The sequence below is a fragment of the Muntiacus reevesi genome, chromosome 3, assembly GCF_963930625.1.
Source record: "Muntiacus reevesi chromosome 3, mMunRee1.1, whole genome shotgun sequence".
Lineage (NCBI taxonomy): Eukaryota > Metazoa > Chordata > Mammalia > Artiodactyla > Cervidae > Muntiacus > Muntiacus reevesi.
In genome coordinates this window covers 7020936-7035135 of record NC_089251.1, presented here as the reverse complement: position 1 = coordinate 7035135, position 14200 = coordinate 7020936, and the positions used below count along the sequence as shown (strand labels likewise).

The 14200-nt window shown below is 54.8% G+C and overlaps 1 protein-coding gene across 1 annotated transcript in view; it reads left to right on the top strand.

The window, feature by feature from the left end:
* Nucleotides 1-14200, top strand: part of PTPA (protein phosphatase 2 phosphatase activator) — a 31167-nt gene that overhangs the window by 11991 nt on the left and 4976 nt on the right. The window contains exons 4-9 of the mRNA XM_065928285.1: nt 4178-4303; nt 6081-6198; nt 7453-7552; nt 8439-8563; nt 9499-9599; nt 13919-14026. Coding sequence (XP_065784357.1) covers nt 4178-4303; nt 6081-6198; nt 7453-7552; nt 8439-8563; nt 9499-9599; nt 13919-14026 — 678 coding nt within the window. The remainder of the gene's footprint in view (nt 1-4177; nt 4304-6080; nt 6199-7452; nt 7553-8438; nt 8564-9498; nt 9600-13918; nt 14027-14200) is intronic.

Genomic DNA, 14200 nt, shown 5'->3' with positions numbered 1-14200 from the left:
TGGGCCTGGTCACTGCTCTGGGGCTTTGGCTGTGGGGAGAGAGGTTGCCTCCTTGAGCCTGTGGTAAGGAACGCTGAGCTGTGCTCAGTGGGCTGGGGAATGTGGCAGGGGAAGGCTGATTAAAGGAGAGCTGTAATTACCCCAGCAGATCCTGAGCCGCCAAGTCCCTCTCAGGTCCCTTAATTAGCCCTGAGACTTTGATGGTAGCTGTCCATACCAGTCAGGCATTGTCTTAGTGCAGAGGCTGTGTTTTAGGCAGGATTGCACCCTGCTTGAGTGCTGGGGTTCAAGAGTCAGGCTGACCAGGTTTTGATAACCTCTCACTTCTGAGCTGGGTGGCCTTATCCCCTCTGACACTCCATCTCCTCATCTGTTGAGTGGGAAGAGCTGCAGACATGGCCCCTGGGGAGCATTCACTGTGATCCCATGTGTAGGCGTTTTTTTGGGCACCGTGCCTGGCATGTACTAGGTGGCATTATCATTTATTAGCCATTGTTATCATTAGCTGTTTTTCAGTTTCCAATAACGTTGTTGCTTCACTTGGGGCTCTTCCTGAGCTGGGTTCATCCTCACTTGGGGGACAAAGGTGGCTAGCGTGGTCTCTGGGGGTCTCAGCTCCTGGTCACAGCTGACAGGGGCAGCTGAAGGCACCGTACCCAGCATGCGGCCTCCTGTGCCACCCGGTGCAGCTGTTTGCCTCCCCTGCTGCTGCTTGCTCCTGGCTCTTGGTGCAGGAGATGCAGCTGCTGCTGGGGAAAGGGCCGACAGGCCTGGGATCGGCTTCCAGACCACCTGCAGCACAGGGAGCAGGCGAGGGCCGTGCGGTGGGACTGTCTAGACCCACGTTTAGAAGGCTCTCCTTCCTTTTGGAATTGTCCTGTTTTGGGGGGGGGGGGTGTGTGGTTAAATTGTCTTTTAAAAGTTTTTCTCTTTTTTTGTAAAATATAGCTGACAGTAGATAGGAGGCTTATGTTTTGCTGTAGTTCTGTGTGATTTTTAAAATGAAGGCAGAATTTAAAATCAGCAGGTAAAATTGTACTGGTTCATGAAATCCAAAAAGGACTCTTTGGTCCAAGGAGAATGAAGGTGGCTCCAATGATTCCCCATGCTTTCTGGGGGTCTCTGCCCACAACTCCTTCCCCTCCAGCCCCTCTCCCCCAGCCAGCGGAACAATAGAAGCTGCCCCTGCACTCAGAAAGCCCTCCCCAGGAGGATCTGGGAGCCTCTAATTATTCATTGGCCCAGATGAGCTGGCAGCTGGGGCCTGGCTCCTGCCCGCCTCTGAGCACCTTCTTTATCCTGTTCGGTGGGGGACTGGCAGTCTGGTGCCTCCTGGGGCCACGATTACTGAACCCGTCCTCAGAAATCTCAGTTGCTTTGTGGGGCCAGGTTTGTTTGGACTCTGTCAGCTCTTCCTGTTTACCTAGCTCATCACAGCACCAGACAATGGCAGTGCTTTTGGTCACATTTCAGCAGTGCAGATTTGTGTCATCCTTGCCCTGTGGCCAGCTAGAAAGGAAACCTACTGCTCTTACAGGTAACTTTCCTCTCCCCACAGGCCCCAAGTGTAGGTGAGGGAGGGCAGCACTGGGGCCACCGTCATGCTATTTGTGTGGACTGCCGTGTGGTCCGTGCCTCCTGGAGCTGCGGTGCGGTGGGGAGGGGGTGCCCTGACTCCCGCATACCCTGTTAGCTCAAGCCCTCCTTTTCCCTCCTTACAAATATGCGCTCAGCTCCCGGGGCCACTTCTCTGCGTGGGCTCAGCAATGGCATTCCTGACCGTGCCTTGCCCTCTGGGTCACAACTGTTCCCACAGGTGCTCCTTGTGAGTTCCTACCAGTGTGGAACTCCCGGAGATGTCTCCTCAGCCCACTTGTGCCCGGCGGACTCAGGCAGGACCTGCTTCTGGGCAGGACCCCTCCTCCCAGGCCACCTGCCTCCGCATGTCCCCGTGTCACGTGCTCCCCGAGCCGTCCACACCTCTGTCCTGACTCACCTCATGAGTCAGGCTCACCTGACTCTGGAACAGGTACCTCCGGAGTCACCCTCACAGACCTGAGCTGGAGAGAGACAGCCTCACCTGATTGCCTCATTGAGTAATGTTAGGTGTGCTAACACGGCCTGGCCTGTCAAACCTATCCCGCTGCTTAGAGCCTGCCCTCTGTGGGAAAGGTGGAGCTGAGAGATAAGAGCTGGGTCTTAGCCACTGCTGCCCACATGCAGACCTGTGGCGCCAGCTTTCCACAGAGGGTATCGTTCACAGAGTGAACAACTGAAATAGCCCAAGCGTTTAGCAGTGAGTAAATAATCACAGCACATTGGTACAGTGAGATGTCACTCACTCGTAAGAGACTTTCACAAAGGTTACGTTTCTGTGCTGCTTGGAACGAGGGTTGAGAGGGAGCTGATCAGTCTACAAAGTAGTGTGTGCCCCAAGACCCTGGTTTGAGGGTCTTTGTGCGTGTGTAGCTGTACCCCATCACCCTGTGCCAGACACCACGCTGGTGTGCTTCATGGCTTGTCACTCAGGCCTCGAGGTGGCCCTCAGAGTTGTTTACCCATTTTTATGCTTTGAGATGAGCAAACAGGCTCAGAGAGTTGAAGTTACTTGGTCAAGGTCTTGCAGCAACCAAATGATGTTTTAACTGGGATTTATTTATAAAACATTTATTTTATTTTTGCAGTTTTGGATCTTAGTTGCAGCCCAGGGTCCTCTTTCTAGTTGTGGCATGCGCAGTTGGTTGCACCACAGCTTGTGGGCACTTAGTTCCCAGATCAGGAATTGAGCCCACATCCCCTAAATCGGAAGACAGATTCTTAACCACTGGGCCACCAGGGAGGTCCCTTAGCTGGGATATAAATCCAGGTTCAGCTGCCTTCAAAATTCTAACTATGATAAGCAGTGGAAAACACTATAAAACGATGATATGGAAGAGTATGTTAAAATGTTAAGACAGACTCTCCTGCTATCTGAAAGTAGAGTGTTTCTGTGAAACCTTTTGTGAGTAGAAGTGGTGCAAAGGGACAGTCCTTTGCACTGAAAAGCCTCTTCAGGTTTCTTTTGGTTAGCAAGAACCATTGCTGCTGTAGGGCTTCAGCAGGAGTGAAGTGCTGGAAAGTGAACTTGCAACAAGCAGGGGATACCTTGTGGTGCTGATTTCTGGGTGGCGGGATTACCGGTCATCTTTGTTTCCTTCCTTTTTACGTTTCTGTTGTCAGTGATGAGCAGGTATTATGCATTAGACAGAAGACCTCGATAAAACGCAGTAAGGAAAGTCAGGGCTGCCGCCCATGCTTGTCCAGCAGCCGCCCCCTGCCCCCCCGCCCCGCCCCGCCCCGGGTAGCCTGGCTGGAGAAGCCGGGCGTGGGAGCCGTGCCTGTCCTCAGCCTCGTGCCGGGCCCTTTCTGGAAGGCTCACTGTGTTCCCCTGGCTCCTCCTTCACGCTCAGGAGGGTTGGGAAGAACGGGGAACAGCAGGGAGGGGCCAGTGGTGCCAGGCCTGGTGGTCACTGTCCAGCAGCCGCTGGGGCTTCCCTCTGTGGCTCGGGGCCACTAGTCATGGGCTCAGCTCAGGTCAGTTCAGTCGCTCAGTCGTGTCCGACTCTGCGGCCCCGTGAACCGCAGCGCGCCAGGCCGCCCCGTCCATCACCAACTCCCGGAGTCTACTCAGACTCAGGCCCATCGAGTCAGTGACCCCATCCAACCATCTCATCCTCTGTCGTCCACTTCTCCTCCTGCCTCCAATCCCTCCCAGCATCAGGGTCTTTTCCAATGAGTCAGCTCTTCGCATCAGGTGGCCAAAGTATTGGAGTTTCAGCTTCAGCCATCAGTCCTTCCAGTGAACATCCAGGACTTATCTCCTTTAGGATGGACTGGTTGGATCTCCTTGCAGTCCAAGGGACTCTCAAGAGTCTTCTCCAACACCACAGTTCAAAAGCATCAATTTTTCGGCGCTCAGCTTTCTTCGCAGTCCAACTCTCACATCCATACATGACCACTGGTAAAACCATAGCCTTGACCAAACGGACCTTTGATGGCAAAGTAATGTCTCTGCTTTTTAATATGCTATCTAGGTTGGTCATAACTTTCCTTCCAAGGAATAAGTGTCTTTTAATTTCATGGCTGCAGTCACCATCTGCAGTGATTTTGGCTGGGCCCCCTCTATTTGCCTCCACAGGCCATTGAGAAACTGGTCGCTCTTCTCAACACGCTGGACAGGTGGATCGATGAGACCCCTCCAGTGGACCAGCCCTCTCGATTTGGGAACAAGGCCTACAGGACCTGGTATGCCAAACTTGACCAGGTGAGGCTGCTGCAGGACGGGCTTGGGGGCTGGGCGGGGGAAGCGTTCAGATATCAGCACTGGGAAGTTTGTTGAAATGGCACTTCTGTTCCCTGAAAGTACAAATGCATTTACCCTCTGCCCCCGCTGTCCTCTGGGAATCACCACCATGGGTGCGCAGCCCTCTGCACAGGGCTGTTCGGAGGTGATTGTGTGTAGCAGCAGACTGAAATGGTCTGCGTGTCCATCTGCAGTTTATTATCAGTTGAATAAGCTAGTAAGGCCACCCAGGGAGTACCATACAGCTCTAACAAAGAACAGGGAGGCGACTCACGAACTCAGGGGAAGGAGTACGACTTCTAGTGGTCCCTCTCTTGGTGTCTGTGGAGGATTGGGTCCAGGATCCCCCGTAGATACCCCTTGTATAAAATGAGGCGAGTCCGTTGGTCCTCTGTGTCCACGGGTTCTCCATCAGTGGGTCCGAAGGGCTGACTATCCTGTTTAGAGGGGAGGCAAGGTGTGGTGTGCATGGCAAGCTGCCTTTTGGTAAGAAAGGGGGGAAACAAAAAAGGTATGTTTGTATTTCTCAGTGTGCACTGGAAGGATACAGAAGAGGCAAATAAAGTGGTGGTTTCATTTTGAGCGTTGCGGGGGGTGGGTGGGGGAGCAGTGGGGGGGGGTGGGGGTGGATGGAGAGGAGAGAAGGGTGAAATAAGATTTCTGAGTACATCCCTCCTACAGTGTATTCATTTTTGAGTCATGCAAAGGTAATATTTGTTCAAAGCAAACAAAAGATAAAAATGCAGAGTAGCCACCCTATCCTGTAGGTCTGTAGGTCTGGGGCGGGGCCTGGAGATCCAGATTTTCACCAGGTCTCCAGGAGATTCTCATGCTGGGTGTTTACAAACTGAACTTAAAGAAACTTGGGTCCTAATTTCTTGTTCCCGGTATTTTCACATGGTGGAACAGAGGGGAGTCCCAAGGACCCAGCAAAACATTGTCCTTGTATAAGAGTGACCTGGGGCTGCCTCTGGGTGCTAAGGTGGCACATGGCTTATTTTTTAGTTGAGTTATAATGTAAAGAAAGCTGACAACTAAGTCATAGTTACAAAACTTGATAGATCTTAACCTGTTTTTCACCTTGCATCCACCTCCCTTATCAAACCGTGGAACATTCCAGCACTTCCCCAGGGCCCTTGTGCCCCTTTCTAGTTGATATTGCCCAGATTTTTCTCTCTGCTTCCCTATAGATTGATTTTGTCTGTTTTTGAACTTCATATGTCTGGCTTCTTTTGCTCAGCTTTGTGATTGACCTGTGTTACGTGGAACAGTGCCCCTTCCTCCTTGCTGTGTAGTGTTCCGGTGTAGGACCGTAGCATAGGTTATCTGTTGTGCTACTGATGGACAGTTTAGCTGTGGGATGTTTCCACGTTTTGACTGCTATAAATGATACTGCTGTGAACATCCTTGCATATGTCTTTGGTGAACATTGGGCACAAACTCCCTTGCTGGGAGTATGAAGAAGGAGGACATCTCTGGGGATGTCAGTGAGTTACTCGATGGAAAAGTCGAATGGCTTCTTTTCAGATCCCTCTCCTCTTGTTCCCAGAGCCGTGTCCCCTGGAAGGAGTGTCAGCAGATGAAAAGCCACCTCAGGGTGGTCTTTATTGTGTAGAAATAAACGCTCTCCCATCTCTTCAGTGGGTAGTCAGAGCAGGGAGCTGGGATATCACGCCAAGATGCTGCCCCTGGGCGCCTGCCTAATCTGCTGCTGCCACCGTGTCTCTTGTGTTATCAGGAAGCAGAAAACCTGGTGGCCACAGTGGTCCCCACCCACCTGGCAGCCGCTGTGCCCGAGGTGGCTGTTTACCTGAAGGAGTCTGTGGGGAATTCCACGCGCATCGACTATGGCACAGGTACCTGTGAACCCGTGACTCCCGGCGGCGCCTGCTTGGCCTCACTGCCCTTCTCTCTTGGACTGCCTGTCTGCTCCGGTCGTGTGGGATGAGGGAACCCTGAGCAGGCATCCCTGGGGTGCAGTCGGCGCAGGGAAGCCTGCTGCTCCGACCTGGTCCACCAGGGGGAGCTGGTGTCACATGTGTGGTGGCCTCAAGCACAGAGCTGATTTCCTTGTAAGATGGCCTGACCGAGCTCATCACCATCCCCAAACTGACAGTTTACTGAGCACTTACTATATCCCAAACCAGCACTTACAGAAACCCTGAGGACTGAAAGAGCCTGGCAGTCTGTGGCAGTGCTGTGGACCATTACTCTCAGTCACTCAGTACCCATTAGGGGGAGCGCTGTAGGCACCTTAGAAAAGAAAGAGGTTTTCTCTATTATGTAGGTTGGGGTGGCTGGAGAGGGTCCCTGCTTTGATAGGCCCGTCTTGCCTTGCCTTGCCTTTCCTCATTGAAGCAGGCAAATGCAGGAGCTGCTGCTCTCTCAGGCCCTTCCCTTGCCTCTAGAGGAGCCTAGGCCAGAGGGGCAGGCCTGGAGAAGGGCCCCCTTGGACCTGGGTCATGGGAAGTTTTGTCGTCTGCTCCCCTGATGCTGAGGAACAGACTTTTTATCAAGTGAGACTTTCAGGGGCAGAGTTTTGACTGTGACCAAGCAACCTGTAGGGGAGAGGGACCAGGTCAGCAGGGACTGGGTCTTCCCTCCACTCTCAGACGCCCCTTGTTGTACAGGGGTGATGACTGCCCCTGTGTGGTGGTGGCTTGGACTCTAGCTGGTCACGATCCCAAACTGTGCAGCTGAAAGTAACAGCTCATAAGCATTCCAGGCCCTTGGAGGGGCCCAAGGAATCATAAACTATCAAACAAGGGCAGGGACTTTTGCCTCTGTCCTGTTAGTGCCTGACCTGGACGGTGACTGCTCCTATAGTAGGTGCTCAATAATCAGGGTAGAATTGAGTGAGTTAAACCTCCCAAATAAAATGTGAATGCCTATGTAAGAATCGCCAGCCTGGGCCTTTAAGAGTAGAATTATAGTACTGGTGGTTCTTAAAAGGACCCCAGTCTTTCTGGATGGGGAAGAGGCCCCTTTACCTCCATGTTGACTGTCCTGCCTTAGATGGGAAGTTATTGGTGATTTGGACTCTGGTGAGGATGAGAACAGTCCTACTCCTTCTGGAAGACTGGCAACCTCGGCTGTTTTTTCTTCCCCAGGACATGAAGCAGCCTTTGCTGCTTTCCTCTGCTGTCTCTGCAAGATTGGGGTGCTGCGGGTAGATGACCAAATAGCCATTGTCTTCAAGGTGTTCAATCGGTGAGTGAGCCAGGCGGGAAGGATGGCTGCCAGTGGAAGCAGAGGCCAGGGAAGTGTCTTTCCTCCTTGTTGCTGTCAGACTGGGGACAGGAGCCTAGTAGGAGCTCCTGAGTGACTGTGAGTTCTCTCGTTCTGTCCTAATCAAGCCATGACTGTGAATGGGGTGTCCAAGACGCCTCCTTCTGAGAGCTTCAGATTCAAGTAAAAAATCAGTGAAGGGAAAGTTACATAATGGCTGCTGATGCTTCTGTGGCATTTATCATGTAGAGGTTCTTTTTAAGCATCTTACATGCAAGTCTTTTAGTTCTCATGACTACCCGAGGAAGTAGCAGCTGTCGTTTTCATTTTACAGATGAGGAAACTGAGGCATAGAGAAATCAGGTCTCTTCACTGAGGTCATGGCCAGCTGAAGCCAGGCAGGCAGGCTCTGACCTGTCCCCCTCACCACCCAGGCCACCTCCCTGCACATGGGCGTGTCTCAGTCACCAGAGGGCGACGACACGCCGTTCTGGGCCCCACTCAGGTGCTGCGGAAGCGGCAGCTCCAGGGCAGTTCCTGAAGGGGTCTGAGGGCTGAGCTCCTTAGACCCTGGCGAGAGAAGCCTCTGCCCGGGCTCTCACACTGTCAGGACGTCACGGCACTCACCCCTTTCCCGGTTGGTGTGTCGCCTGTTTCCTGGGCCAGAGGAGGCTGAATGCGAGAGAGAAGATGAAGCTACATTATTTTGAGGGTATCAGCTGATGTGTAACTTTGGCATGTAGGTTTTAATTGACCTGTTACACTCCTCGGTGGTTCTTTCTAGCCTCCTCTGCTCTACTGGCTGAAGGGTTGAGACTGTCTTTCTGCTTTTTGCCACCCGCCTGCCCTTCCCCGCCCTCTGGTGCAGGTACCTTGAGGTTATGAGGAAGCTCCAGAAGACATACCGGATGGAGCCGGCCGGCAGCCAGGGTGTGTGGGGCCTGGATGACTTCCAGTTTCTGCCCTTCATCTGGGGCAGTTCGCAGCTGATAGGTACTGAAGTGGGGCACAGACCCCCCCCCCCACCCCTGGGCCTCCTCTCTCCCCTCCTTCCTTCCCCTCCCTCCCAGGGCATGCGCTGACAGCTTGTAAAGCAGACATTAGACCAGCTATTGATGGAGCCGGCTTGCTGCTGACCTGCTGCTGCAGCCGGCGGCGTGGCAGGCCAGGGAGGCGAAGGCCACGCACCACCAAGATAATGGGAAGTGACACGGGCTGGGTTGAGGGCACGCGCCTGGTGTGAGATGCGCCCCTGCTCCTGGCCACAGCTGCATGTTTTGTGTTGAAAATAAGGGGTTCTTTTGATTCGGTGACCAGCGTCATCCACTGTTATTATCGAGCTGTGCACAGGGGACTGTCAGGGAGCTGCTGCCTGATGCTGGTCTGGGGCCCGCCCACTATGAGCCCGCTCTGGTGGTGGCTCCCCTCACTTTCCCACGGGCAAGCCAGAGTGGATGAGGGTTCCATGTCTACTTGCATGTAGAATTAACTGCCTTCAAAATAACATTAGTAAAGAACCCTTCCCTGGTGCTAGGCCCTGCTCTCAGTGCTTCAGGGAGATCATCTCAAGGACCCTGGGCAGGGTCTTTGCCAGCAGACGGTCAGCACTGACCTGTGCAGGCGCCATGCTGAGGACTTTAGGGCGGTGCTGATGGTTAGGTACCTTCCCCACCCCTAGCCCTTACAGGGTGTTCTTTTCCCCCACTGCACGGATGAGGAAACTGAGTCGCATGGCTGGAAAGAAGCAGAGCTGATACTCATTACACTAGAGTACACACACAGGGCCATTTATTGCTTCTGCGAGATCAAGTGTTGAGGGCGCAGGGGCAGATCTTAGGCCCTCGGGCGGGTGTTAACAGGGCTGGTCTGCTGTGGCCTGGTGGTGCCAGTGCCTGGTTCTGAACCCCAGGGCTCTTTGCTGTTTCCAGACCACCCATATCTGGAGCCCCGGCACTTTGTGGATGAGAAGGCCGTGAACGAGAACCACAAGGACTACATGTTCCTGGAGTGCATCCTGTTTATCACTGAGGTGAGAGGAAAGGAGTGAGGAAGGAGCCCCCGGCAGCCTCCGGGCCAAAAGGAACTGAGGCTGGGGGCTTTGGACAGAGGAGCCAGAGTTGCTTTCTGAAGGTGGCAGGGCCAACCCCTGAAGTAGGTTATTGAAGAGGAAGCCCAGCTAGTCCTCTCTGAAAGGCTAAGCCACCTTCTGACTGTCCAGGATCTCCTCCCCTAGATCACTTTCTACTGGAGCTGACGGATTAAGACCTGGTCATTAGGTGGACTTGGTACCGATGAAGCAGGTCTGAAGGGTGGGTGGGTATCAGCTTCTCTTGAGTGGGCCCCCCAGTGTCTGCAGAGCTACACGTGTGTGGATGTGTGTAATGTAGCCTTTGCAGGAGTTGGAGAGACCGGAGTGGACAGCCGGACAGATTTCTGTTGGAGGGACACACCACTGTTGGTGTCTGAGGACGGGCCACACGAAGTGCTGAAAGTGAAAGCTAGTAGGCCTGGACCCTCAGTCCACCCAGCAGGGATCATTTAGGTGGGTGTTGTTATCCTGCTAAAGTAGGATCTCCCACAATGCAGCCTTGGACCACTTCCTCAGGGTCACCTGGGGAGCTTGTTAAAATGCCCTACCTCAGCTTTCTGAATTTGAATTTTGGGGGACAAACGCTAGGATCCTGAATTTAAACACATGACATGAGCCAGGTGACTGTGCATCAAAGTTGGGGACCCACTGCTTTGGGGCTTCTCAGGAGGCCCTTTCATCTTCCCTGCCTAGTGCCTTACCCCCATAGACTTCCAAGGGGTGCCCTGGCTCTGCCTCTTGCAGAGGTCCTGCCCCCATTCTCTTTCCTGACACCTGCACACATTCACCCTGGCCCCAGCAACATCCCTGGCACACTCGTGGATCCCCCCTCCCTGTGGGAGCTGCTCTCTCTGCTGCCCATTGTGTCCCCTGAAGAGGGGGCCGCCCGGTTAAACAGCCGTAGTTCCAGGCTCTCCTGGTCAGCATTCCGCTCAGGCCCCTGCCAAACTCCAGAGGCCAGAGGGGAATGACACGTTTTTCCAAGTCAGCAAATGAAGCCTGTTCTGACGGCTGAGTGGCCGCCGCTTCATTTTCTGAGATCTGCTGCCTTCAGCACTGTAGGCAGCCCAAGGTCGGAAGGACTCCCGGGCAGCCTGGCTCACTGCCTTGAGAGCCAGTCACATACTGCTGTCTCCAGACTAGGTCAGGAGGGTCTGCAGAGCCCGGGGACACCTGGGGCTGGGCGGGGAGAAGGGGTGGCTTCGCTGGCCCCTCTAAGAGGCTAAGCCCGTTAGGCTCCTCTAGGTGGCTGGCCAAGCCCCAGGGCGCCCCTATCAGTAACTAATGAGGAAGAAGACCAGGCTGGGCCTCAGGGAATATGGGAATTGACTCCGCGTTAAAATTTTGTATTTTTGTTTGTTTGGTTACGCTTCCTATGTATATGAAAACCCAAAAGCCTTCCCAAAATTTGGGACGCAGGTCTTCTGCTAGAGGAAATCCTACAGTGGCCACTAGGTGGTGCTGAAGACACACTGAACTTAGCGGGGGTTTTGATAACAGTTGAGGGAGAGGCCTGAACTGGGAGGAGGCTGGCAGGCCCTCACAGTCTAGGTTGTTCCGCACCCTCTGTTCAAGGCCTGGTTCTTACCCTGGGTCTGGGTGCTTGGGCATGGTGGGAGATGCTGGACGCTAGCAGGGGCATGCCCCAGAACTCAGAGGGCTGGCAGGGGCCCCTCTCGCCTACTTGGCCGGCCCTGAGCTGGCTGGCGCGGTTCCTGTTGAAGGCACATATTGTGCTAGTTCTCCAGAGTCTGGGCTCAGCACCCAGACAGGGTTCTTGGAGCCCCTCGGTGTGGTGAGGGAGGCCTGAGCCTGGCCGCGGGGCCCTGACAGCTGCGAGGGACTCTGTGTATCATGGCCTGTGTGCTGTGGCTGGGGTGGGGGCGGTGTTGCCTCTGCAGACCCAGGGATTCACTAGGGCTGGCGCAGCTGGAAGACTGAACAGACAAGCCTCGGACAGGGGACCGGCCAGCCTGGGACCTGCCCTGGTGGCCCTGGGCCTCCCGCACAAGGCCCTCACTCGGCAGGCTTCTCCACCTCAGGAAATGCAGCCCTGGCGCCTTTAAGAGCCCAGGGCAGGCAGGAAAAGAATTTCAGTTTCAATCTGGCTTCTAAATTTGGAGTTTTGGGAAGGGAGGGATCAGATTTCAGCTGGAAGGGAAGGAGCTGACAGGAAGGCGCTGTGTAGAGCCTCCCCCCCACCCCATCCCCCCTCAGTTACTGACAGAGGAACCATTTACAAAAGGCCGATTCTCTTGGGAGTGGAGAGGCAGGAACGCAGCGTCTGTGAGTAATTTCCTGCTCAATATGGCTGCTCTGACTCACACAATTCCCCTGGGGTCACTGCGGGACTGCAGCTCTCTTGCTCGTTCTAGCTTTCTCTTCTCCCTTTGTGGCTAGAATGAGCTAATTTTTTTTTTTTTTTTGTCTTCTCGACCCCATTCCTTTTCCCCCTCATCTGTTTTCCTTTCCAGAGTTGCAGAGGCACCTTCCGAAGGACTGAAGGGTGGGGGTGGCAGGGGTGGGGCAGCCCCTCTAGAGAAAGCATCTTTGGCCTTTCCAGGGAGGGGGCCAGGGCCTCTGGGGCCTTGGGGCTCAGGCCTCCCCCTGGCTCTGCCAGGATGCCAGAGAGGCCTTTTGGCTTGCCATCCCGTTCCCCTAGTGGGGAAGGCTGGCCCAGCAAGCAGAGCCTCTGGTTTCCCACGCCCCCTTGCTAGCCTTGGCTGAAGAGCCCTTACTGATCAGACTTGCAGAGCTGCGACTGGCAGAGGCCGGCAGGGTGCCTCCTGGGTGGTTTCTCACAGGGCTCAGTCCAGAGTGAGACTGGTTTTATAGCTCCAGTGATCCTGAGCTTCTCAGGGCCTGGAAGTGTGCAAGAGAGGGCTGGAGCCTGGGCTCCTCTGGTGGGGCAGGGCGCCTGGGGGAGGGGCGGGGCTTGATGGAGTGGGGCTTGGGAACAAAGCTCCATGAGGCCGAGGGCTGGCACCTGCAGGCTGGGGGCTCCTGGCTGCCTTCCTGGAGGAGGGAGTCTTAGAGAGGAGGGGGACGTCTGGGTGAAGAGACCGGCCCAGGAGAAGCCCAGTGGGGACCTTGGGCTGTGACCTCACTGCTCAGGGAAGGAGCCCATTGTCCATGTTCCTGAACCTGGGGGTTGAGATAAGTTTTTGGGGACACTTGGGCCAGAGGAGGGAGATGACGGGTAAAATGGCAGCTTTTTCAACTGCGATCTTGCAGTTTTGTAAGAGTTGCCCTCACTGGGCGAGTGAGAGAGTGGGTCACCAGGCGAGTCCACAGCTGTGGGTGAGAACTTTGTGCTTGTGGGACCCGCACTCATGCCCAGTGTGGAGAGAAGGCTGAGGGACCCCCATCCATCCCTTCTCCCTAGAACAGCTCTCCACCAGCCCCGCCTCCACACACAGCCTCTTCTGGAACCTTCCACCTACTCGAGGTCCAAGTCTGCTTTCTCGCCAGCTCAGCCTCTACTTTTCAGACTCTTTCTTGTGAAGCCTGCGCTCAGGGTGCTGCGCCCCATCCCCCAGCGTCAGCCGGGAAGGGGGCAGCGCGGAGGGGATTGTGAACTGCCTGTCAATAAATACAGACATGCTGGCCTTGTGCTGAGGGCTGCACTCAGGCACACGTGCTTCCTCGTCTCAGTGCTGGTTTCTGAGATCATGGGGCTCCATTGGGCCTGCTGCAGGATTTCTTCCAAGAGGAGGGCCTGGGACCATACGGTCCTTGCTCCTGCCTGTCCATTGCTACTGGGGTTGCCATCCGTTCTCCACTCCGCTGGCAGGTCAGGCTGACTTGCTAAAGACCTTCCCGCATCTGCTGCAGGTGGTCTGTGTTTTTCCCCTCTTTCTCCCTCCCTCCGCCTGCCATGAAGAGGGCAGTCAGATGCTTGGGCTTGGTCCAGGTCCTCTCCCAAACCGACCCTTCCCTAGGCTCTTCCAGCTCTGCCTGTGGCAGGCCAACAGAGACCCTGTATCTTGCACGTGTGTGTGTGTGTGTGCGTGCGTGTGGGTACATGCACACACGCGCTTGCCTGCACGACTGCTACCCCATAGTTCATGCTGCCGCCTGGTCTTCATGAGAGTGTGTGTGCCTGTATCTCTGTATATATGTCTGTGTGTGTTTGTATGCGTATGTATGTATGTGCTTACATGTGTGTGTGTACACGTGTGTGCTGGAGCAGCCTTGTTGCAGGGGACCAGGGGGTAGATTCCAGGGCCCACCTCTTCAACTTGTGAATTCTTTTCCAGATGAAGACAGGCCCGTTTGCAGAGCACTCCAACCAGCTGTGGAACATCAGTGCTGTCCCCTCCTGGTCCAAAGTGAACCAGGGTCTCATCCGCATGTATAAGGCCGAGGTGAGCAGGGACTGGCTGGTACTCTCGGTTCTGGCCCCACCCCACTGTTCTGCTCTCCATCCAGCTCTGAGTTGTGCGCCAGCCCCTTCTGACACCTGAGGCTTCTGAATCTCTGTCTGTGGGATGAGCAGCCGGAAAAGTCCTGTGACTGAGGCCAGACCCTGCTGATCCAGG